We start from the raw sequence: 24,227 nt of genomic DNA, 5'->3' as shown, positions 1-24,227 counted from the left end.
TCACTTGCTCTCTGTAATTAACAAGTCATCTCAGCCCTGCTTTGGAAGAAATGGCACTGACTCGCTCGGCTCCTTCCCCTTAAATACAACTATAAACCTTGGAAATAATACAAAAAACAACCAAAGTAACTTTTATGCTGTGAAAATATAAAGAGAAAGAGGGCATAGTTAGGGACCTGACAACTGAAGGAACAACAGTGGCAGCCAATTTAGGATCCCCCCACCCTCCCCGCCAACAGCCTAGGTCTGGCATTCCCCAGCCCCAAACTGCAACAGGAGGTGGTGGCTCAGATAAGTTCCTCTCTCCCCCTAAGCAAACACAGTCCTTCCAAGCTCCCCAGGACAGCCTGTTTGCACTCGCCAGGGAATCAACCGGGAGGCCCACTCACAATAAATGGTCAGAGGACATGCTGTCCTTTCCTGCCAAACTTGAGACTTCACTTGTTTACTGAAGATACCAGTCATTTTAGTCCCTTTTATGGACAAAAGGTACCACCAAAGGGGATCTTTCTACAACAAAGCTTGACCTGGGAACCCTTTTTGTCCCTATTGTCACAAATTGCCTTCGACTACCTGAGGCACTAGATGCACAACCTTGAGAAGCTCCTTCTGCCCCTCAGGCAACATCAGCAGATACAGGGGGAGCTGCAGGGACACCAGACACACCCGGCAGAATGAAACTGCTGTGCAGGAGTTTTGAAAGTTAAATTCTCATTGGAACCGCAAGCCATGAAAGTAGGCCAGGTGGCTGGCTGCCTTCTAAAATAAAAGATAGAAATAGGCCCAGAGACTCCTAAAATAATAGCAAATTGTGCCGACTACAATAAAAAAAATCACCAGTTACATCAAGAACCAGGAAAATCACACCTTAGATGAGCAATGGTAGTCAACTAACGCCAACATTAGGATGAAGGAATGGTGAAATTATCTGGCAAAGATTTTAAATTAATGTGTTTCCTAAAATAGAGTCAGAAGGCAAAGTGACACCATTCTTCCGTCAGATGTTAGATCACAGCGTGTGGCTCACTTTCCTCAGTGAACATGCATCTTGGGATTTCTCTGACAGTGTCAGAGGCACCCAAACCCTCAGCCATCCTACTTTACAGCTTGGAGTTTCATTTTGGATTTTGCCCCTTAAATCTACTAACTAATTCTGTTTAAAAAAAAAACACAGCAATCAAAAAACTGCTTCGATGAGCAATTCCAAGTTCCCTCAAAACAAAGGAGAACATAAAATATCAACAAATAGAAATATCGAAAATGAACCAGGTGAAAATTATGTAACTAGAAACTATATAAAAGGAATTAAAATTTGTTGATTGGACCCAGTAATAGCAAGTTACTTTGTGGATATCAACTAACTGATTCTAAAGTTTGTGTGGACAGGCAAAAGACCCAGAACAGTGAACAAATGACTGAGAGAGAAGTACAAAATCGAGGAACTGATACTACCTGACTTCAAGGCTTACGATAAATATGTAGTAATCAAGACAGTGCATATTAGCAAAAGAATGCACAATGGAACAGAGTAGAGAGCCCAGAAACAGCCCAGGAGTATAGCGAACTACTCTTTGACAAAGGAGCCAAGGCAATCCGGTGGAGCAAAGATAGTCTTTTCAACAAATGGTTCTGGGACAACTGGACATCCGCATGTTTAAAAAAAAATGAACCTAGACAGAGATCTTACATTCTCCACAAAAATTAATTCTAAATGGATCACAGGCCTAAATGTAGAATGCAAAACTGTAAAACTAGAAAATAGTAGGTAAAAACCTTCATGACCTTGGGTATGGCAGTGACTTTTTAGATACTACACCCCAGGCACAATCTATGGCAGAAACAATTGATTAGCTGGATTTGATTAAAAGGAAGAACTTTTACTCTGTACCCACTTGAGAAATAAGGTACCAAAGGATGTCTGAGAAAGTAGACAGGATCTGTAAAAACTCAGGGAAGTTTTTACTAATATGTCCATACATTTGCATAGCAAAATAATTGAGTGAAATGTTTGTTGATTTTCTTTACTCGCCACAGCTAATGCATCATGCCATCACCGAAAGTTAACACTTACATATTTCCTCAGCTTAAAGGTGGAACCCAAGACCAAAGGATTGAAACAACAGCAACAGCAACATAAGAGGCTGCTGGCAGCGATGCTCTCTCAAGATTCTTTCGAGTCTATTCACAGCCCTACCCCTTCTGTAACAGAAGAAGATATTGATAATGAAGATGATGCAATGGAATTGCTGGGTAATTTTAAAAATTAATCATTTTTCTTTTCTTCTCTGGCATTGTAAAAATGTGTAGTGATTAAGAGATTTTAAAAGTTTCAAATAGTTTTGTCTTAGGGAAGAGAAAGAGTTTGAACACCTATTTTATTTACATTAGACTTTTATGAAGTTCCACCTAAGAACTAAGTTGAAATGACCTAAGCATGTGAACTGTGTCAGAGTGTATTTTGTGCTTTGTATTTGCAGCCCTTTGCCTTCCAATGATTTAATCAAGCTTATTCTGTGTGCAATTGTGAAAAAGATTCGAGTCTGTTTGCTTTATTCTCTGATGATAATTGCCTTGGTCACATCTTTTGTCTATAAAATGTATCCAAAGTACATGTTTTAGTCCTTATCTTAAGATGTTCCCCTGGTATTTCAAGGATGTTTCATAAAAACAGAGTAACATTTAAAGAGACAAAGAGTAAATAATGTTTATCTCTTCCATAAAGTAGGGAAGTTTGTAAAGATTTCAACTTTTTTACAGGCCTGTCACTTTCATAGGAAACCTTACTAATGTTGTATATGAAGCCAATCCTTTTGTATCCGTTGATGGAATTTTTGTGTCATCAGAAATCTTTTCATAGTAACTTTTAAAAATTGAACTTCCCTTTGGCAAACCATTTTTCCAAAACAAGAATGAAACTTTATTTTGGAGAAAGTGATCCACATAAAAAACAATGTTTTTGTTTCCGTACTATCAGTTATTCTGTTCTAAATAACTGGAGCAATTTTAAATGCTTTGTAACAATATACTAGTGAGAGAATAAATAGTCATTTGAAAGCTTCAAATAAGTTTAACATAGAATATTGAGTACCAGAAACATACATTAGTTAACATTTTTTCCTTAAACCATATTTTTTGGTTTTAAGTGTTTGTGACAGTAAAATAGTCTCATTACAATAAATGACGTCAGTCTCAGGGCACGGGCCCACAGAGCAGTTACTCAGTCAGCAATGGCAGGGTCACCGAGGTTTTCCGGATATGACTGCGTTTACCCCAGCGCTGGGGGACAACTATGTCATGGCATTTTCTCTTTGTGCTGTTGGCCTCTCCTCTCTATTTTCCTTCAAGGACAACTAAGCCTGGGAGCTTCTTAAGAAATCTTCTCTTCCTCACCTCCAAATCATTAGTGTGGCAGAATGCCAGATGTAGTGGTGGTATCATTTTTCAATCAATTTCTGTTTAGCAAATATTTACTGAGAACTTGCAATGTGCTAGGCAGTGGCCTCAGTCCTAGGGACATAAAAATAAAATAATCATAGTCTCTGTTTATAGGAACTTGACCTTCTAGTGTTCAAGGTGAAATGTAAATAGATGACTCCAGTAGTGTTCGATACAGGTGCTAATCTGATTAAGCTCTCTGTGGCATATATAGGCATAACACCTGATGTAGGAGACAGTGGTCAGGGAATGTTTCCTAAAGACACTGATTCCTGAAGGACAAGCAGGTGTGTGTTCAGCAGGCAGAGTGTGGTCATTACCCTTGCAGCTTTGCTCCTGTGGGAATGAACTCTCTTGCAGCTGTGCTCCAGGGCAAAGCCTGTAAATCGTTCTTCTGCTTCAGTCAGTAACAAAGAATTGATACCGGGTTGTGCCGATACCCTCCTTTCTCTCTCTTTCATATAAATGACTACTCATGGTCAACATGAAGGCAACCATACCTTGCCAAAGAATCTTCTAAAGAAATCCAGGCATGCTCAGAATCATTTTGGGATTCCCGGTAGCCTGGGCAGAGCAGAGGAAACCATAGAACTTCAGCGATATCTCACGGGATTTTTTAAGGAGACTCAGGTGTCCACTCAGCTGCTCTCTTCTCAAGTTGCTGGTCTCCCAAGAGGATTGAGTTTAGGAGACTATCTAATGTGAGCAACTAATAACTGGTCTTCATTATTTTTTTTCACTTAGACATTTTAGCCCGTGGTCTGAGTAAATTTAATGTAACCATGAGAGATAGGCAAAGGTTTGGGCTTTCTCCACGTCATTCTGCAGGTCTCAGCACAGGCCGCTGGTGGTGTACTGCGCTGCTCTCTAGGGAATAAGGTTTTCCTGCAATAACATGGGATGATCCCAGTCCCCTGGGCTGTCCCCTAAAGTAATGCCACACACAGCCTTCCCTGTTGCCTAGGTGACTCGGTGAACAACAGTGGCAGAGCAGAAAATTTTATCCAGAAGACGATTTCACCCAGATGGTTTGTCTAGGAGAAATGTCATTTGGGTATGAAATATGTTTGACTTTAAGGCCCGAATACTCCTATCCATTAATGTCATTTAATTATTCTAAAAATACATACTTAAAACATAAACTTAGAGTTTTCTTCAAAAGTAACTAGTATATATAAATGTATTCTTTAACAATGTTACTTATGTCTTTCACTAAGGTAATGGCTCATATTTTATATGCAATCAAAGAGATGTATAGTACGGAATAATTTCAGTGCATACAAGAGTAAAGAGTATTTTCGGTCATGATACAATAACAGTTTAACATGCCAAGTATGCATGTAGTAAAAAGTTATTAGCTTTTGAGGCCTGACATATTGAGTAGCTTTATATATCTCTTAATATCCCATTGGATTTCAGTGACTTCATTGGTACAATACTCCTAAATCTATTTAGAAACTATAAAAATCTACCTTTATAGTCCTTTTAATATTAGTTTTTCATCATTTTGTTTATCATTATAAACTTTTAAGACAATGTTTTTGAAACTCTGCTTCTAAAGAAGCATGTGGTTGTACTTGTTTGAAGAAAATACAAATGCTAAACTCTTGAAAATGTCGTGAAATCAAATTGCAGTATGTAGAATCAGTGTCACATGAGACAGAGGCATCCGGTATGTAAAATACCTTTTTGGACCCATCACATTTTATACATGAGTCAGCTATAGCTTGTGTGTTTTAAGACTTTAAATCATCATTGTTATCTATACCACGATTTAACTAGCTGAAAATTTTATTTATTATGCATGTGAAGCTCTCTGTAAGCTTTTTTGAAGTGGTAAATAAGTAAGTTTATGTTAACATAACAAAGGATTATTCCTCAGTAAAACTGGTTGTTTAAAAGGGGGAAAACCTTTTAGTGGAAGTAGTAAAAGTCAATAAAACTATTGATCCTTGTTTTGTTTATTAAGAAACCTGGCATCGTTAATATGTGCTGATGTTTAATTCTTCACAGTTGTTTAGTTGCATCTGTGTGGGTTTCTTTTCTGAATGTATTGGGTATGTGAAAAAGTTACAGTACAGCATCTCTAATTTTTACATAAAAATATTTTATGAAAGATTGCTTTAAATACACTTATAAATCCATAGTATAAAAGTAACTTAATATGGAATTAATCTATATCAAAAATAAAATATCCAATTTGTAGAGTGTAAGATATAACCATTTTAAGCACCTATGAAACTGGTGCTGTAATTACAGAAGGTGTTGAGCGGAACATCTGATTGTCACCTTAAAGTAAGTAACTCTCAACTTCAAATAGAGGATATCCCCGGATATTTTAGTAATTGAGCTAGAAATTAATGTCCATTATAAATGAATTCACTTACAATGAATAAAGCATTATAAAGAATTTTTATGATTTTAGTTGTTAAAATAACTTTTCAAAAGTGGAAAGTCAAGTTACAGTGGTACAAGATACAAAAATATGTACTTTATTTCATTAGTTTTTACAGAAAATTTGAGGGATGTCGTTAGTTTCAAAGATTTCACCTTGTAAATGTGAGCCCATTTTCATTATATTACATGCATTTTTTCTCTTTATTTTTGATGAAATGCTGATTGCAATTATATTTTTTATTATTCTTTACTTAAAGTATAACACAAAAGACACAACTACTTATCTTAGACATTTTCATGGGATAGTACTTTTAAAAGATTTTATGATTTCATAGAGTCGATAATGAGGCTAGTAGTGAAAATCACACTCTAGAGATACTAAAAAAGAACTAACAGCATTAGTCATGCTTTATACTTTCCAGCCTTATGTCAGAGTCATGTAAAAATTGAAACTAAGGTTATATTACCAAAACACATAAGATGATTGCAAGTATAGATTTGTTTTAAATTTAATAATTAACAGATATTATTATACTGGTATTCTTTACAGAATACAATACTCAAGTTTCTAAAACCTGAGTATCTTAGCAAATTCTGTAAAATATAAACCTAATTTTCTAGAGGGACTTATATTAAGATGATCCTTTGTCAAATTTTCTTTTGCATTTTGAAAGTAAACATTCACTCTCTGTTCTGCTTTTCCTCTTATTAACTGGAGACTTCTTAAAGTGGAAAACACTCGTATTTGCAAAGTAGGCACACGCATTTCACCTGATGAGAAATGGGTGTCCTCACCCTCTTACGTGTGTATGCCTGTGGGAGGGGCTCAAATGTATCCGTGTACCTGGATGGGAATGATCTGAAGTGTGCGATACAGGCCGAAGCACCTGGGACCACGCATACACACTTCGTTTCCTTTGCGTATGGACTGTTGGGAATATCAAGACAACAGAAAAGTGGTCACTTTAAAATGAAGATTCTTTTTAGAAAAGATTATTTTAAAAAGCATGAGGACTTCCAAAATTAAATTTGTGAATGCTTAAATTGCCTGTAAGATTGCTTTAAATACTATTTAGAAATTCATTCAGCATAGTACCAAAGTAACTTGATGTAGAATTAATACATATTAGAGAAATCACTAAATATCTGGGATGTCAAGATAAAACAATTTTGAGCACCAGTGAGTTAGTGCTTTAAAACTAGAACATACTGAATAAGTTATCTTCCAAATCATCTCTATTTAAAAAGGCCTTGTTTTTAAATATAAGACATTCTCAAATTTTTCAGTAGTTTCACTGGTAATTGATGACCACAACTAAACCTTATAGAAAATTGACACACATATTTTTAAATGTTCACTAATTGAACTAGTATAATGGAGAAACTAGAACCTCACGCAGATGTATGAAAATATATTTTACATGCCAAGTAGTGAATATTTCCTCCTGTTAAGCCATATGATACACAAGGGTGGGCAGAGGTAGGTTTGTAGCTGTGAGTTGTCAGCACACCTGCCTGGGATGCGCATTCTGCCCCAGGTCAGAGCACATTCACGAAGCAGCCAAATCCATGTTTTTCTCTCACATCGATGTTTTTTCTCTCTCTCTACCTCCCTTTGCTTCTCTCTAAAAAATTAATGAGCATGTCCTTCAAAAAGTAAAGCAAAATGAAAAGAGCTTCAGTGAACAGTAGGGCAATATAAAATGATAAAATATTTCATTAGAATTCAAGAAAGAGAGGGGAAGGAAAAAAGATTTAAACATAGTGTTCGGTTTTGTTTTGTTTTTCAAATTTGATGAAAAACATAAGCCTACAATACAAGTTCAGAAAATGTCAGGTTCACAAAATGAAACAATTTTAAGGAAGCTGATATATGTAAGTCACCAACAGACTTGCACTTTGAGAATAGTTACAACCTTGGAAAAGAACAGCAACTGCAGAATCAAAGTATCTGATTTCAGGACTTACCATAGGCTACAGTAATCAAGACAATGTGTTATTGACATGAAACTTGACAAACCAATCAATAAAGTAGTTTAAAGTTTAGAAATAGATCTGGTCAATTAGTTTTCAAAAAGGCATCAGGCAATTAGATACAGAAAAGAAAATGTTTTCAAGCATTGGCATGGGAACAATTAGATAGATGTAAAGAAATCATACCATAACAAAACTAATTTTAAATGAATTATAGATACAACCTAAAGGCAGACAAAGATTTCTTAGAGATAAAGTAACTGATGATAAAAAGAAAAATTTGATAAACGAAACCTCATTAAAATGACAAACTTCTCAGAAAAAGAAAGTAAAACGAAAAAATTTTCAAATGTAGAAGCATGCCACTGGCTGAGAGAAAATACAGACAATACATCTGACAAAGGATTTGTATCTAGAATGTATACAGAGCTCCTACAAATCAATTTTATTTGAATTTTTAACCCTCTTTTTTTCTTACAGCATAAGAACCTCACAGACTGAGGTCAGACTCCACAGTTGATTTTTTAAAAAAAATATTGTATTTATTTATTTATTTTTAGGGAGAGGGGAAAGGAGGGAGAAAGAGAGGGAGAGAAACATCCATGTGTGGTTGCCTGTCACTTGGCCCCCACTGGGGACCTGGCCTGCAACCCAGGCATGTGCCCTGACTGGGAATCAAACCAGCAATCCTTTGCTTCACAGGCCCGTGCTCAATCCATTGAGCTACACCAGCCACGGCATCAAATTTTTTTAAAAACACAAGTTACTTAATAAAAATGGGCAAAAGCTTTCAGTAGGCATTTCACAAAAGGAGATAAACAAGTGGTAAATATACATGTGAACATTGTACAGTATCATTAGCTGTCAGGGAAATGAAAAATAAAACCACATCAAAAGACCACTTCAAACTAACTAGAAAGGCCAAAATTAAAGACTCTCCACTGAAATATTACCAAGAATGTGATGTAGCTCCATATGTTAAAAGTTGTTCATAAGAATGAAAAGTTTTACAATCTCTCATTATTAAATTCAGTATATACCTTCACTATGTCCTAGAATATTTTCCCAAGAGAAATCAAGCATGTATCCTCAAATATGTTGTATATGAAAGCAGTTTTACCCTAAATAACTCAAACAGAAAACAATCAAAATTATAATCACATGGAGAAAGTATAAATAAATTGTGATATATTTACACAATGGAATACCGTTAAACAATAAAAATGATTAAGTACTGATACTTGTGACAATCTGGATGAATCTCATTGCTGTGTACGAAACTGTCCCCTTACCCCCCAATTCTTATGTCGATGCCATAGCTCCTAATAGGATAGTATTTGGAGATAGGACTTTATTATTAAAGTTGTGTAAGGTCATAAGGCTGGGTTCCTAATCTGGTAGGACTGATGGCCTTATAAGAAGAAGGAGAGAGAGCTGTCTCTCCCTCCACCTCTCCCTCTCCCTCCTCCCCCTCTCCCTCCCCCTCTCCCTCCCCCTCTCCCTCCCCCCTCCCTCCCCCCTCCCCTTCCCCCATGTATACACACTCAGGAAAGGCCATGTTAGGATACAATGAGACGGTGGCCATCTGCAACCCAAAGACAGAACTCTCAGCAGACATTGACCCTGCTGACACCTTGATCTTGGATTTTCTAGTTTCCACAACTGTTAGAAAATAAATTTTTGTTGTTTAAGCCATCCAGTCTTAACATATTTTGTCATGGTAATCTAAGCCAACCAACTACGATACTTTTAAACATTATGTCGAACAAAGGAAACCAGAAACAAATGACTACATACTATACCATTGATAATTTAATCAGGAGAAGTTCAAGAACAGCCCAGACTAATCTGTGGTGATGGAAATCAGAACATAGCAGGGGTGGAGAGGGGTTGATATGAGAAAACTTTCTGTAGTGATAGAAATACTTCATATTTTCAATGAGGTGTTCATTACCTGGGTACACATTTATCAAAACTCAGTACAGTATACAATTAATATCTGTGCATTTCTCTGTAGATTTGAATTTGCAGAAAAATAACATAGAAAATTTTTAAATAAAAATTATGGCTGCATAATATTACATCATGAGAATATTCAAGGAGTTAAAATTAAATTTGATGTTTGTTATTGTTCCCAAAATGAAATGATTAAATGTCATGGAAAACACACATGAGGTATGAGAGGTAATTTAAGATGATAACATTCGCTACGGAAATGTCTCAGCCATGACCCCTGATAAGTTCTCCAGAGTCTGTCTGTTGTCAGAGTCATGTTTGAATAATCCTGAACTGAATCAGAAATTGTCATTTTAATTTCATAGTAGTGTTTTAGAAAGCAGAGCTCGATCTCTGGTGATAAATTCTCTCGTTTTGAATGTACATACTGTTCCAATGTGGTCACACTGTCTTTTATTTGATATATTGAAATTTTATTTCTCACTGACTGGCCTGTGATGTAGAGTTAAAGATGTGGAAATTTAACCTGAAAAGGTCCTTCTTATCAACTGGAAATGTGCAGTACTGTAATATGAATCTTCTTATATTTTTTGTTTAAATATCTTTAAAGAGATATACACACACGGCATAAAACTCATCCATTAAACAATGTACGGTTTAATGACTTTGCTCTATTCACAGAGTTCTGCAGCTGTCCCACAATCTAAGGTTAGAACATTTTCTCATCACCCCCAAATAAAAAGTCAATTAGCAGTCACTCCTTGTCCCCCACCACCTCACTCCTTTACCTGTAGACCATCACTAACCTATTTTCTGTCTCACGGATTGTGTGTTTGAACATTGCATAAATGGAATCATACACTATCTGTGGTGTTCTGTGAGGAGCTTCTTTTACTTAGCATGATGTTTACAAAATTTATTAATATGGTAGTTGTACTAGTCTTTTTTTCCTCTTTCAAATAAAAGCATAGACTTAATTTTAGAGCATTTTTAGGCTCACAGTAAAGTTGAGCTGAAGGCACAGAGGTTTCCCACACACCACCCTCTCCCCCCTGGGCACAACCTCCCCAGCTAACAACATCCTGCACCAGCGGGACACATTTATTTTAATGAATGAACCTACAGTGACACAGTATCATCACACAAAGTCCATACTTCCACATCAGCGTTTGTTTTGGGTTTCAGACATTCTGTTACATTTTTTGGTTATGAAAACTGCATAGCAACGCGTAGCCACCACTATAGCATCATACACAGTAGTTTCACTGCCCTAAAGATCTTCTATGCTTCATCTCTTCATCACCCCTCCTTCCCCCATTAGCCTTGGCAACCACTGATACTTTTACTGTCTCTACAGCATCGTCTTTTTCAGAAAGTCATACAGTAGGAATCATATAGTATGTAGGCTTTCGAGACTGGCTTATTTCACTTAGTAATATGCATTTAAGATTAGTCAGTGTCATTTTACATCTGGGTAGCTCATTTATTTGTAACGCTAATAGTATTTCAATCTGGATGTAATACAGTTTCTCTATTCATCTACTGAAGGACACCTTGGTTGCTTCCAAGTATTGGCAGTTATGAATAATGCTGCTAAAAACCCCTGTGTGCAGGTTTTTGTGTGAATGTAAGTTTTCAGTATATTCGGGTGTATACCAAAGAATACGATTGCTGGCTTGTATAGTACAAGTATGTTTAGTTTCGTAAGAGGCTACCAAACAGTCATCCAAAGTGGCCGCACCATTTCGAATTCCCCTGCCAAGCAGTGAGAGCTCCACGTGCTTCACAGACTCACAAGTGTTTGGTGCTCTGAGGTTTTTCCTTTTTTAGGGGGAGTGGGTTAGCCATTTTAATAGTGTTCAGTGATATCTCACTGTTATTTTATTTTCAGTTCCTTAATGACATATGATGTTGAGGACCTTTTCATAGGCTTATTTGCCATCTGTCATCTTTGGTGAGGTGTCCAGATCACTGGCCCATTTTTTAATTGGGTTTATTTTGTTATTGTTGATTATCAAGAGCTCTTTGTGTTTTGTGTCCCCTTTACCCATGTTGCATGTGCTCTTTGAACCGTTTGCATGACAGTCCCGTGTCAGATGCATCTTTTGCAGATATTTCTCCCAGTCCGTGGTTATCCTCTCATTCTCTTGGCATTGTCTTTCACAGAGGAGTTTCTACCTTTAATGAAGACCAGCTTATGCTGTTTTTAGGGCTCAGGCCTTTGGTGTTTTATCTACAAAGGCCTCACCTCACCACAGGTCATCTAGGTTTCCTTCTAGGTTATAATTTTTTTTTAATTTTACATTTAAGTCTGTGGTCCATTTGAGTTAATTTTTATGAAGGGTACGTGTGAGATGTGCTCCTAGATTCATTTTTTATATACGTCTGTCCAGTCGTTCCAGTGTCCTCAGTTGAAAAGACTATCTTTTCTCCATTTGTATGGACTTTCCTTCTTTGTCCCAGATCGGTTAACTATATGTGTATGGATCTATTTCTAGGCTCTCTATTTTGTTCCATTGAGCTGTCTGTTCTTTCACCAATGCTACACTGTCTTGATTGCTTTAGATTTGTGGTAATTTCTGAATTTGGTAGTTGGTCCTCCAACTTGGAAAAAAATGACATCTTATAATATCGAGTCTTCCTATCCATGAACATGGAATACTTCTCCATTTATTTAGCTCTTCTTTAATTTTCTTCATCAGAGTTTTATAGTTTCTCTCATGTATATCTTATACACATTTTGTTAGGTTTATACCTAATTGATTTATTTTTAGAGGTACTAATGTAAATAGTAACTGTATTTTTAATTTCAAATTCCACATATTCATTGCCAGTATTTAGAAAAGGAATCGACATTGTATACTAACTTGTAGGCTACATCCTTGCTTTGATTGCTTATTAGTTCCGGTAGTTCTGTCACTTGTTTTGCATAATCTCCACAGACAATCATGTCATCATCTCATGTCTTCCTTTCAAATGTATGTAAATTTTATTTCCTTTTCTTGTCTTACTGCATTAGCTGGAACTTCAAATGCAGTGTTGAAAAGGATTGATGGTGGAGAACATTTTACCTTCTATCTGATCTTAGCAGGAAAGCCTCAGGTTTCTCACCATTGAGTATAATTTTAGCTGTAGGGTTTTTTTTTTTGTAGATACTATTTCTCAAGTTGAGGAAGTTCCCCTCTGTTTCTAGTTTACAGGGAGTTTTTGTATGGAATGGGTTTTGATTTTGTCAAATGTTTTTGTATCCAGTGATATGATCATGTATTTTTTCTTTTTAAATCTGTTAATATGATGAATTACATTAATGATTTTTGAATGTTGAGACAGCCTTGGATACCCAGGATAAATCTTACCTTGTCATGTTTTATAATTATTTTTATGCATTTTTGGATTAGATATGCTAATATGTTGTTGAGAATTTTTGCATTGATCATGAGAGATATCTGTATATAGTTTTCTTGTATAGTCTTTGTCTATTTTTCATATTAGAGTGATACTGGCCTCAAGGAATGCAATAAGAAGTGTTTCCTTTGCTTCTACCTTCTGTAAAAGATTACAGAGAATTCAGTGTAGTTTCTTCCTTAAATGTTTTGCAAAATTCACTGGTGAACTCGTTTGGGCCTGGTGCTTTTTTGTCCTTTCTTTTTTCTTTTTTGGAAGCATATAAATTATTGATTTAATTTCTTTAAAAGATTTACGCCTCTTCAGATTGTCTTTTTCCTATTTTTTTGTTATATGAGTTTTGGTTATTTCTGACTTTCCAGGAATTAGTCCATTTCATTTAGGTTATCAAAATTGTGGGCATAAATTTACTTATGTTATTGCTTTGGTATCTTTTTAACATTCATAGTATCTGTAATAATGTCTCCTCTTTCATTTCTGAATATACCAAAATATACTTCTGTCTCATTGGTTTCCAGATTTAAACTATTACCCTCATGAATACCCCTGTTCTGTCTCCTTGGGCACCTGTGCTGAATTTTGTTTTGGGTGCACACCTAAGAATGGAACTTCTAGGTCATGGGTATTTGTATATATGCAATTTTTGGTATTTTGTTATATATCTTGTTTGTTTCTTTGTATCCATGTTGTTTCTCTAGAGTCTGGGTAATGATTCTCAATCAGAGAGAGTGCTCATCAGAGAGGTGCATTTGTGAATATGTGAAGCCATTTTTACTTGCCATAATACCTGTGGGCACTACTGGCATTTAGTGGGCAAGAGCAGGGTGTTAACTCTCCTGTATTGTACAAGATTGCCTATTTACTAAAAAAGTATCCTGCTTAAATTGCCAATAGGGTCCTTGTAGAGAAAGATGTCTTTAGGGTACATACCTAGGTGTGAAATTGCAATTCATACTTCATGATGTAAACATCCTCAGATATGGTCCAAATTGCCATATAGAGCTTCAAAGTGATTGCATCTCTCACCCTCCTACCAGCAGTTAATAAGCACTTGTGTTTTTCTGCAACTTCGACTATATGTGGTATTATCATATTATGTAAAGTGATGGCTGTGTTAATTACTTTATTGTAGTAATCAGCACATATATTGAATCATAATAGTGTATATCTTTCAAAAGCATGCTATTCAACCTAAAAAAGTCTCTGTCAATTTGATTATGAAACAATTCATTGCTTCAAAATTTTTCATTTTTGTGGTAACTAATGAAGTTGAATTAGCACATTTTCCATTTGCTTCTATAGATGGTGTATCATGGACAAAATCTTTAGAGATTTTGTCCTATTCTCACTTTTCAGTTTGTAGTTATGTTGTCTTTTGATCATTTTAGGGTCAGTTATTACATTTTTCATATCTAGTAATTTTATTTTTTATTTCAAATCTGTTTGTTCTTCTTTTCCCGTATATTTACCATTTTTTTCTTATCATCTCTGAATGTTTTTTCCTCTCTTTAAAAATTTCAGTAAACTTATATTTAGTTTTTGAAGTTCTCCAATTCTTGGAGTGTTAATTCTGTTCTTGTTTTTACTGGCTTATGATTTTCTGTAGTAGTTTTTTAAATGTGGTTTATGTTTAACTTTAACCCAGGGCTGCAGAAGCACTCATGCCAGGTGCTCTCCATCTGCCTGGAGGAGGGTTTGTCCGTTGAGTTCCACTCTCTCAGCTTAGACTTCCCCCATCACTCGGACAGTGTAACCCAGGACTTTACACCCCCGTGTAGCATAAGTCTGTGCTTCCATTTCTCATGACCTCTCTTCCAACAAGAGCCTCTAGTGATGACAAGCTTCCTTGTCACTTCGGGGACTGGTTGGGAGAATTCTTCTCATCCAACCTGCTGATCCCAGTTGAATGTAACTTGCAGCCCTTCAGAGTTCCCAGTGTGTTCAGAATGCTTATTTTCAGTGCTCGATTACATGAGCTGAAGGCCTCATCTCTTTTTTCGTAAATTCCTGATGCTAGCCCACAGGCCCTGCGGCAGACCCAAGACCCCTGTGGGCTCCCATGATTTTAGTCTAGATTTTCTGCTCTAGATTTCATCTTATTGCCGCTGCATGAATACGTCATTTCTTTTAGAAGTTATTTTATTTTGTTAACTTTAACATTCCTGTCTTTGGACTGACAGGAAGCCTTTTGTGACATTCAGTTAGCCCTATTGATGGAAACTTGAATTGTTTAATTTCAATGAAATCAAATACTAATAAAAATAAATATATAGGAAAATACATAAAAGTAATTAGCTTTTAAAAACAAATAGCAAACATTATGTATGTTATCTAATTTGGGGGAAAATTGATCAAAAATTGTATAAATTTGTAGGAGCTATATGTGTATAGCTATCTATATCTATGTATTAAAACCAAACTGCTATCCATAGTTGAATTAGGGGAACAGAATTAATACAGGAGTGATGATTCATTTTTCTACTTGTATATTTCTTTATTGTTTGTTTTGTATGGAGGCATTTTAAGCAAGAAGAAGATGCTAAAACTAATGATAATTTTAAGAGAAAGTGTTCTGTAATTTCCCTGATGGATGTTTTGATCATTATTAACAGTGAAGACTCTGTGAGCCTAAAAGGCAGATTATGGACTTGTTTCACAGACTGTGGTGTAACAGGTAAGTCGAGAGGTATAGCCAGCCTCAGAGTGAACCCCAGGATCTGGGAGCAGGAGCACCAGGTGGAAGTAACCAAGAACAGACCGCATCTCGGATGCCTGCTGGAGAGGAGGACACTGCCACCAGACCAAGACCCCAGCCACCCAAGATGGAAGTCGGTAACCACCTGTGCCTCTGGTTATGTCCACCTATGGCATCTTGAGGGCCACCGAGTTCTTGCAAATTTAAAAGCACTTACAGTAACACAGATTGTAGCTATGAGAGATACTGTCCGCAAATGCCATTTAAACATCAGTTGAATTTCACCCTCACAGCTAAAATTGACTTCAGTTCTGGTAACCCTATTCTCCTTTTACATGATTTCCATTCTTAGTCAATATTCTATAAGCCATATTTGATTTGCCATAAAATAAAAAAAAAATAAGAATGCTTACAATGAATTGTCCTGATGCTAAGTTTTCTTATTTTTTATCCTACTTATAGATCATTTTTACCATGCATGCATCCTATGTTATTCACATCAAACAGATAAAATGTGTGTTTTATTGAATTTCAGTACTAGAAGCAGGGGGAAAAATCTTGCTCTTTCTGCATACTAATTGAACAGTACTTCAGACTACATTATTTTCCTGCAGGGTAAAATAAAGTTTGTTAGCTTCTGTGTTTTGTAATTAACTCATTACACATTTATATTTGGTATCTTAGCAGTTAGTTCAAGGCAAATAATTTTACACTGAAAAATCCATTAACCTTCTCTGTGGGGGCATCATTTTCTTGTAAATTAAATTGCCTAATTAGCTGATCTTTGGAAACTGATTTTGAGCTTGATTCCCAGAAGCTTAACCAAAATGCTTCTACTATTAAAATAAACTACTTACAGATTACTTTGTAAATATACCAGACGCAAGTTACTCTTGCGTCCAACCATGAGGCTGCTAATTCGAGGAATTAAGTGACTCACCAAGACAAAACTCATATTATATTTGGTTGGTATTTATCTTCCCTGTGCCCACTCAGATCTTGCAAGTAAAGAGAAACCCTCCACCTTGCGTGTGGGCTGGCAGAGTGGGCTCTGGTTTCCTAATGGATGGCCTTGCCAAGGAACAGCCCATAACAAAAACTGTGTCTTTACCAAATCAGCTTCTGTCTACACCAATGAGGAATAAGACTACTTTGCAAAGGGTGATTGAGAGGCATTGCTATTCAGTGAACATTGTGACTTTTCATTACATTCTTTACTTAATATTTAATGTGTAAAAACAGGGATATTTTCCTGTGTGCGATTTTATTCTTATGAGTATGAGTGACGGTGCCTTTGTAGGCCAGGTGCTCAGAACGTAAATGTCAGAGTGAGCAGCGTGCTATTGGCAGTCAGAGAAGAGAGGCCATGGATTAACGACAGATGTGTGTTAGTGATAAAATGTTTTAGAGTGTTCTCTGCCGTGATGTTAGGCCACTTGAGCACAATACCTGTATACCTGGGAAAAGAAAAAGTAGTAATTGTCCGCTTAAAACAGAAACAGATGCTAAAAGGCCTACGGTTCAGTAGGTGCTTCTTTATGAAGCTGGTTCTCATTTATTGGTCCTCATTTCCGAGTTCTGAAATTTTTATAGATGGAAGTTGTAGGAGAATAAATGAAGATTATTCCTTAGCACTCAGCATTTTTATTCTGAATAACACAGAACAAAATGAAGTTTTCTATTATTCAAGCAAATATGGATTATGTAGGCACCTAATTTAAAAGTAAAGTTAGAAACTAATTATTCTTCACTTCATTTTTGGCTTTGAGTCTAATTTTGATGACTAACCTGAAATATAAAAATAAAAAAAATTATTTGGCATTTAACAATTTTTGGAAAGATATTATGCTACTTTTAAAAAAATTAATAAAATATATATTTTTACATAAATTACATTGTTCTTACCAAACAGAAAATTTCTAATCATATAGTTTTTTTCCTCCTTGCAGAATGTAATAACTTATAGAATATAATTATTTGAAACAGTTTCATAATTGTTAGGAACATGATGGTAGGGGATTTGTAGTCAAGAGAGACACAGACAGTGAAATGTCATACAAGCACAGGAACAAGTTTTCAGTCTTCTAGCAAAAACCTGTTAAATATTAAAATAGGCTACATATCATAATATCTGATATCAATGACAGTGGAAGTTTATGGCTATATTTACCTTACCATTGACTGTCGAGGTCATTGACTACACCATGCCCTGTACTGGGTACTGAAAATAGAGAGACAAGTGAAGTGCATCCCCTACCCAGACATAATGGTTGAGAAAAAGACAAACATAAAAAAAATTAAAAAGGAAAGGAATAACCTAAACCCATGTGATTTCTACAACATTGTAAGTGTGTACAGGATAAGCTGTGATTCAGGGGGAGGGGTGATTGGTTTTCTTAGTGGGAGAATAAGGGAAGGCTACATGGAAGAAGTGATAGATTAACACAGTTCCGACTGCTGCAGAAGGCTTTCTTATAAGAAGATTGTGTGGAAGGAGATACACCAATAAGAGTGAACACTAAAGGCTGGGTTAAAAGTAGTAGAGTACAAAATAAGAAAAGATCAGATTTGTGTTATTGAAGTTATTCTGATGGTTGTGGGAATGATTTGATTAAAGGGCGTTCTGATCTGGAGCCCAGAGGTAACTCATTATGAGAATCCAGATGAGAGATGATCATTGTACTAGGGAGGTGAAGAAAGAGGAGTGATTTCCTTGTCAGGGCCAGGTGAATGGTGCTATCATCAACCTAGAAAAGAAATACAGGAAAACTAATTAACTTTTAGTTTCCATATGAGAAATAATTTAATGTTAAAGTAAGTTTTAAAGTGTTTTTGATATAATCTGTAAATTATAAAGTGTGCAGATAAGTGTGTAAACTGATGAAGATTGGGGTAGGAAATTCAGTTTTGCAATTTAAAACTATTTAGAGCTTCAAAATAAAAATAGAAGGGGTACTAAGGGAGACTTAAGAGGTGGCAACTTCTTAAGTGTCATTAGTCATATGACAATTATCGTTATTCTTTAGTTGTCATAAATGACCTGTTTTAATACAGCCAAAATCGTGCACATGAAAAGATCACCTGGATTTGTTCTTATTTGTACATATCTACAACCATCTCAGCTTAAGTTGAACACAACAGGATTTGTGTATGAAATTTAACACATAGCCAGGAACTTCAGAGAGTTAAGAACATAGTCTGTTTGGAGAACAGTTAAAACACACTGAGTGACGAGTGACGGGGCTGTGGTGTGGCAGGAGTGTGGTGCTATGGGAACACGGCGGGGGGGCCGCGGAATGGAGGGGGGCAGGGTGTGAAGAGAGAGGTTTTGTCGAGCTGATGATGGAACAGAGCTGAAAATCAAATGGGCACAAAGAGGAAAGTTACCTTTTAGGTGAAGAGAAGAGAGAAGTGTTCACACTTGGCAGGAGTTCATGGGCAGGAGGCAGATCACTGAAAGCGGTAGAGTGGGCGTGTCAACTGAGGTCAGATACTGAAGGACTCTGTGTTTCACAGTAAATGGCTTGGATTTTCTGCTGCAGTTGGGAAGATGATGGAAGGATATAAGCAAGGGGCTCATATGATTATATATGTATTTTTTTCATGAAACATTCCATAGTGGCAGTCTGGACCGTGTATTGGGAAGCCTTATGAGCAGAGGTATGAAGAAACCCATACAAATACAGGTGTATAGAGAAATACTCCACACATATGGTAGGGAAAAAGACCAGAAACTTTCATTTTTTATCTTTTTTTTCTGTTCATTTAATTTCATGGGAAAATAGTATTAAATTTGGTAGTCATGCCTTTTCAACATTTTAAGTCTGAGTTTTTGCCTTCCACTGTCTTGTGCCATTTCCCTAGTTTGCCCAGAGACCAGGACCTAAATTAACGACGACAGACTTGACTTTATTTAACTGTTAGGCCGTGTGAAAGCGTTACACTAAAATGAACACTGATGCTGAGGAGCCCTTCTCTAGTGACTTCCCATTGTGTTTTAGCCACTCCTTTAAGTCAATAAAGGAATTTCTTTCATTCAACATTCAATACATCATTTCCACAGTCTCACTGTGTGGCAGATTATGTAGACACTATTTATCAACTTCTGAGCCTCTGATTATTTTGAAGTTGGAAGGAAAGTGTCTAACACACATGGTTATTTGAAAGAGTGGTGGGGCTTGTTTGGGTGGCTCTGTCAGTTAGAGTATCTTCTGGATACACCAAGGTTGTGGGTTTGATCCCCAGTCTTGGGCATGTACAAGAATCAACCAATTAATGCATAAGTAAGTAGAACAATTCATTCTCTCTGTCTCCCCCTCCCTTTCTTTCTAAAATCAGTTTTTAAAAAAGTGTGTTGGGAAAACAGAGGAATTGAGGGGAAAATAGCACGATTGGTTCTATAGCTGCAGGGACCATGTGTGCAGTTTCTTGTAAACCACTGCATTGCACAGAGGTTAGGGGAGGGGAAGGGAAGGCATGTGGGACAAAATACCTCAGTGCATAATTATATTGCCTGACTTGTGTGCTCATGTGGATACGTGCATAACTCTACTGAGACCAGGAGCTTCTTGATTGTTAAGACTTGCTCTTTGGTATTTTTATACCCAATAATTTAGCATGTTTGTCTGAAATGTTATTCATATTCTTAACAGCTATCAATTGTTGACATGTTCATCTCAAAGATTTCAATTTCTTTTAAATTTCTCTTCCAACCATGTCCTTGTTATGTCGTGCGTAATTGCTTGACTTGTATCCAAAATTCCTACATTTTATGGCACATCCCTGTAATTTTTTAAAATCTCCATTTCCTGCCTTAGTGGCATCATCTGCTTTGGTTGCAGGTTATTGCATTAAACCAGTAAGTAATACCTTTCAAGGCTGTGTAAAACTGTTGTTGGGGGGGCAGGGTTGTTAGCCTATAGGGAACGTCCAGCATCTGTGTCTGTCTGCTTCTGCTGGGACTGTTTCATCCATTCTAACACCATAACCACTAATAACATTAATGCCTTCACCAGTTAGCAAGACTTCAGAGAAATGATTTACCCCGGTTAGCTAGTCAGAGAAATGCTAATAAAACCAAAAAAATGTAATTACAATAATGATTTCTTATTCAAAATATAGAAGCATGTAATTATACATGCAGTGAGCCCTAATGTCAAAGCTTCCTATAATTTGAAAGGCTAATTTTTTCCAGTTTTACAGTTGTGACATCTGTAAATAGAAAGGAGGAATTGCCATTGAGTCAGGAAAATAAAAGCATTAAAGAAACGCTATGTTTGTTAGAGTCTGAATACACAACGGTCTTGTCAGTGACCTTAATAAAAGCCTGTAGACGTTTAAAATGAAAACACAACTTTTAAAGCATTTTTTAAAAAATGTTTTTAGTTTTTCTCAAATGGGGTGACCTGCAGATCCCAGGGCTGCAAAGAGGGGAGGAGGTCTCAAATGAAAGCCAGGGAGGGGACTTTGGGGGGGCTCCATCTAGGTTTGGGATTATGTGCTTGAGAAAGCTAAAGTTTTTTAAAGAAAAGACATTCACTCTATCAGCACTCAGTATGTGCCTGATGTTACACTGCACCACAGCGATACCTAAATCAATAAAACATTTTCCATCCTTAAAACTTCTGCAGATTAGTGAAAAAGTAGATATGTAATTAAGTAATTACATTACCTGGTGAGTGATATAATAAAAGCTGGTGCAGATTTCTAGGGGGAATAGAGGGAGGGGTGAATAACATTATCTAAAATAAAATCAAACAGATATATAGGAAAAGGGGGAATTACTACACTCAGTTCAGTTTCAGAAAACCTACTAGGAACTTTCCACATAGTATTTGGTGTTGACTAGATAAGATAAAAAGGATGTCTGAAAGAAAAATACCTGTACTTTATTTATTAAAATTTTTAAATAAAATTGCTATGTAATGTAACTGTAGCATCTGCATATTCTTAACTAGATGAGTTTGCTGTTAATATTTTATTAGTAAGGGAACATTCTTATGTTTTATATTTTGTTAGTGTGTTAAAAACACCATGTATATGTATTTTTATCTCTGAAGCTTTTTTTTTTTTTACAAATGAACAAAAACCCCAGTGTTCATGAACTTTACAGAACAGCATTTGCAAATCTTTTTCTTTAAGAAGGGATTATGTTACTGTATAAGAATGAAAATTAAATAAAATATAATGGTTTGTTATAACTTCTGTCTATTGAAAAGATGGTGTTTTGATGACATTTTTTTATCTTTTATTTCTTGAATGTTACATATGAAATTAGAAGAGATTCCAAAACTGGGTATAGAAACTGCTGACTCAGGATTCACCCTGGGAAGTTAACGTGTTTATAAAGTAAGAAACCTTCTGTTTTTATGTATTTTGCAGGTTAATGCCAAGTGTGGGAATGGGTCTAGACTAGACAGAGAGGATGTGAAGAGGGAAGTCCTAACCTGCTCTTGACTGGGTCCCTTTAACCTTGGGCCAGTCTCCTCACTCACAGGCTGTGGTTCCATTCTCTGCACAGTGAGCGAGTGAGACCAGAGGTCCCTAAGGTCCTTTCCTGATAGATTGTTATCTGAGAAAAATTGGTACCAGTAAGAGATCACTTGACATGAATTTATCAAAAGTGGTGTGCACAATCTCATAGTTAATATTGAAGAAAAGTTGGAGTGGAATGTCCCCTGAAAAATTAAACTAACAATTACTTTTAAAATTATGTTATATTTTATATATACAACTTAAGTTGCCATTTCACTATGTTCTTAAAATAATGACTGAGTGGTGTGGGCTTCTTTGGCTTGGTCATAGTAGGATCGTAATAGTTGCTGTGGCCTATTGCCAAGGCCCTCGTTCCCATTTATTTTCTCAGCACTTTCATAGAAATGGTCATTTTGAAAAATTACCAGAAGGCTTCAATAATTTTTCCAAGCTTCTCTCAATCCCTTGATACCAAAACCTCCTCCTCTGAAGCCCTGTGATTCCATCATTCCTGTCTGTTTCCTTTTTCAGTTGTTTGCTGGCCCAGCTCAATATAATCTCATTTATCGATGGCTAAACACAGGCTCTGAGTGTTCTGTCATCCACTTTCCACCCTTCACATTATCCTTTATCTTCTCCAAGCTTTCGATTTGTAATTTTTCACTGCATTGCCAAGTTCTAGCAGGATTAACTGTGGTTAAAAAGAATGGGAGATTAAGGGGATTTTTTGAGCAAGGGTTGATTTGTACATGTACTCACTCCATTAGCAAGTATTTTTGAGTTACTTTTACAATTTTTTCTCTCTTCTGTGCTGAAATGCGTGGACTGATCTAGTGAAGAGTTGGATAGTACATCTTTCTCTTATAATATCCATTGACCCCAGTCCTTGTGTGATGAGGTGCAGGAGTCTTATCCTGGACTAAGCTGCTGCTTTTTGTAAATTCTTTTATTATCAAAACAAGGCACAGGTTCAAGGCAGCTCCTCTCAATCATCTCACTTACTCTTCCTCCTGAGGCCAACAACTCTCACTGATCCGTCCTCCTGGTAGAATCTATAGCCACCAGGACAAAAGGCAGAGAGGATGAGAGAGAGTTACTGTTAGGTGGAGGCAGAGCAGAAGAAAACAGATTTGTTGGTGGAAGTAGACTCCATGGAAGTTGCAAAATACAAGCCAAGTGTTTGGATTTAGTGGACTCTGCAGAATTAGATTGTTCTTCTGGAGTTGAGGGGTGCGGAGGGAAGGGGAGGGGAGGGAAGAAGAGGAAGGAGGAAGAAGAGGAGGGTGTGTCACGGAAGGGGGAGGACTTAGAATGGGGGAGGAGGTGGGAGAGGGATCAGGAAAGAGTAAGACTGACTGAGGGTTCTAGATTTCTGTAGCTACATTGAAAAGCAAGTATGCAAAGGGCAGAATAGTGCATTGTCTGTGCCCATCACTAGCGTAGGAAGCTGACTCGTCTCTGCACATGGTTCCAGAGCTTGGTCAAGAGTAGGGTGCCTGTCATTTCCAGTCAGAAAACCACGCTTCCCATCAACACCTTTGAAGGATCATTTTCTTCCACTTGCCCCAATGGGGGAGGTAGTCACTGCAGTGGATTTTTCCTTCATTTTCCTTACCTGAATTTGTTTTCTGTGCATTTTCAGATATCTTTTTCTCTGCCTGACCTTATGTCTAACTCCTTTCTATTTTGTCCATGTCCGTCTTTGGCCTCAGTTTCCATGGTTTTGGGTTATCTCTAGAATGAAAGATGCAGTGTTTTCAGAACTGGATCAGTACTATCTTAAAGAAGGAACTTTTGCACAGTATAGATCTCTTATTTTTTATTTTTATTTTTATAAAGATTTTATTTATTTATTTTTAGAGAGTGGAAGGGAGGAAGAGAGGGAGAGAAA

At 36.6% G+C, this 24,227-nt stretch overlaps 1 protein-coding gene across 1 annotated transcript in view; it reads left to right on the top strand.

The window, feature by feature from the left end:
- The window catches only part of CUNH8orf34 (chromosome unknown C8orf34 homolog), a 299,403-nt gene that overhangs the window by 106,103 nt on the left and 169,073 nt on the right, over positions 1-24,227 (top strand). Inside the window, exon 8 of the mRNA XM_053661119.1 lies at positions 2,084-2,250. Coding sequence (XP_053517094.1) covers positions 2,084-2,250 — 167 coding nt within the window. The remainder of the gene's footprint in view (positions 1-2,083; positions 2,251-24,227) is intronic.

Source organism: Artibeus jamaicensis, unplaced genomic scaffold, assembly GCF_021234435.1.
Source record: "Artibeus jamaicensis isolate MK-2021 breed Jamaican fruit bat unplaced genomic scaffold, CSHL_Jam_final scaffold_916, whole genome shotgun sequence".
In the NCBI taxonomy this organism is placed as follows: domain Eukaryota; kingdom Metazoa; phylum Chordata; class Mammalia; order Chiroptera; family Phyllostomidae; genus Artibeus; species Artibeus jamaicensis.
This window is presented reverse-complemented; position numbering and strand designations above follow the sequence as displayed.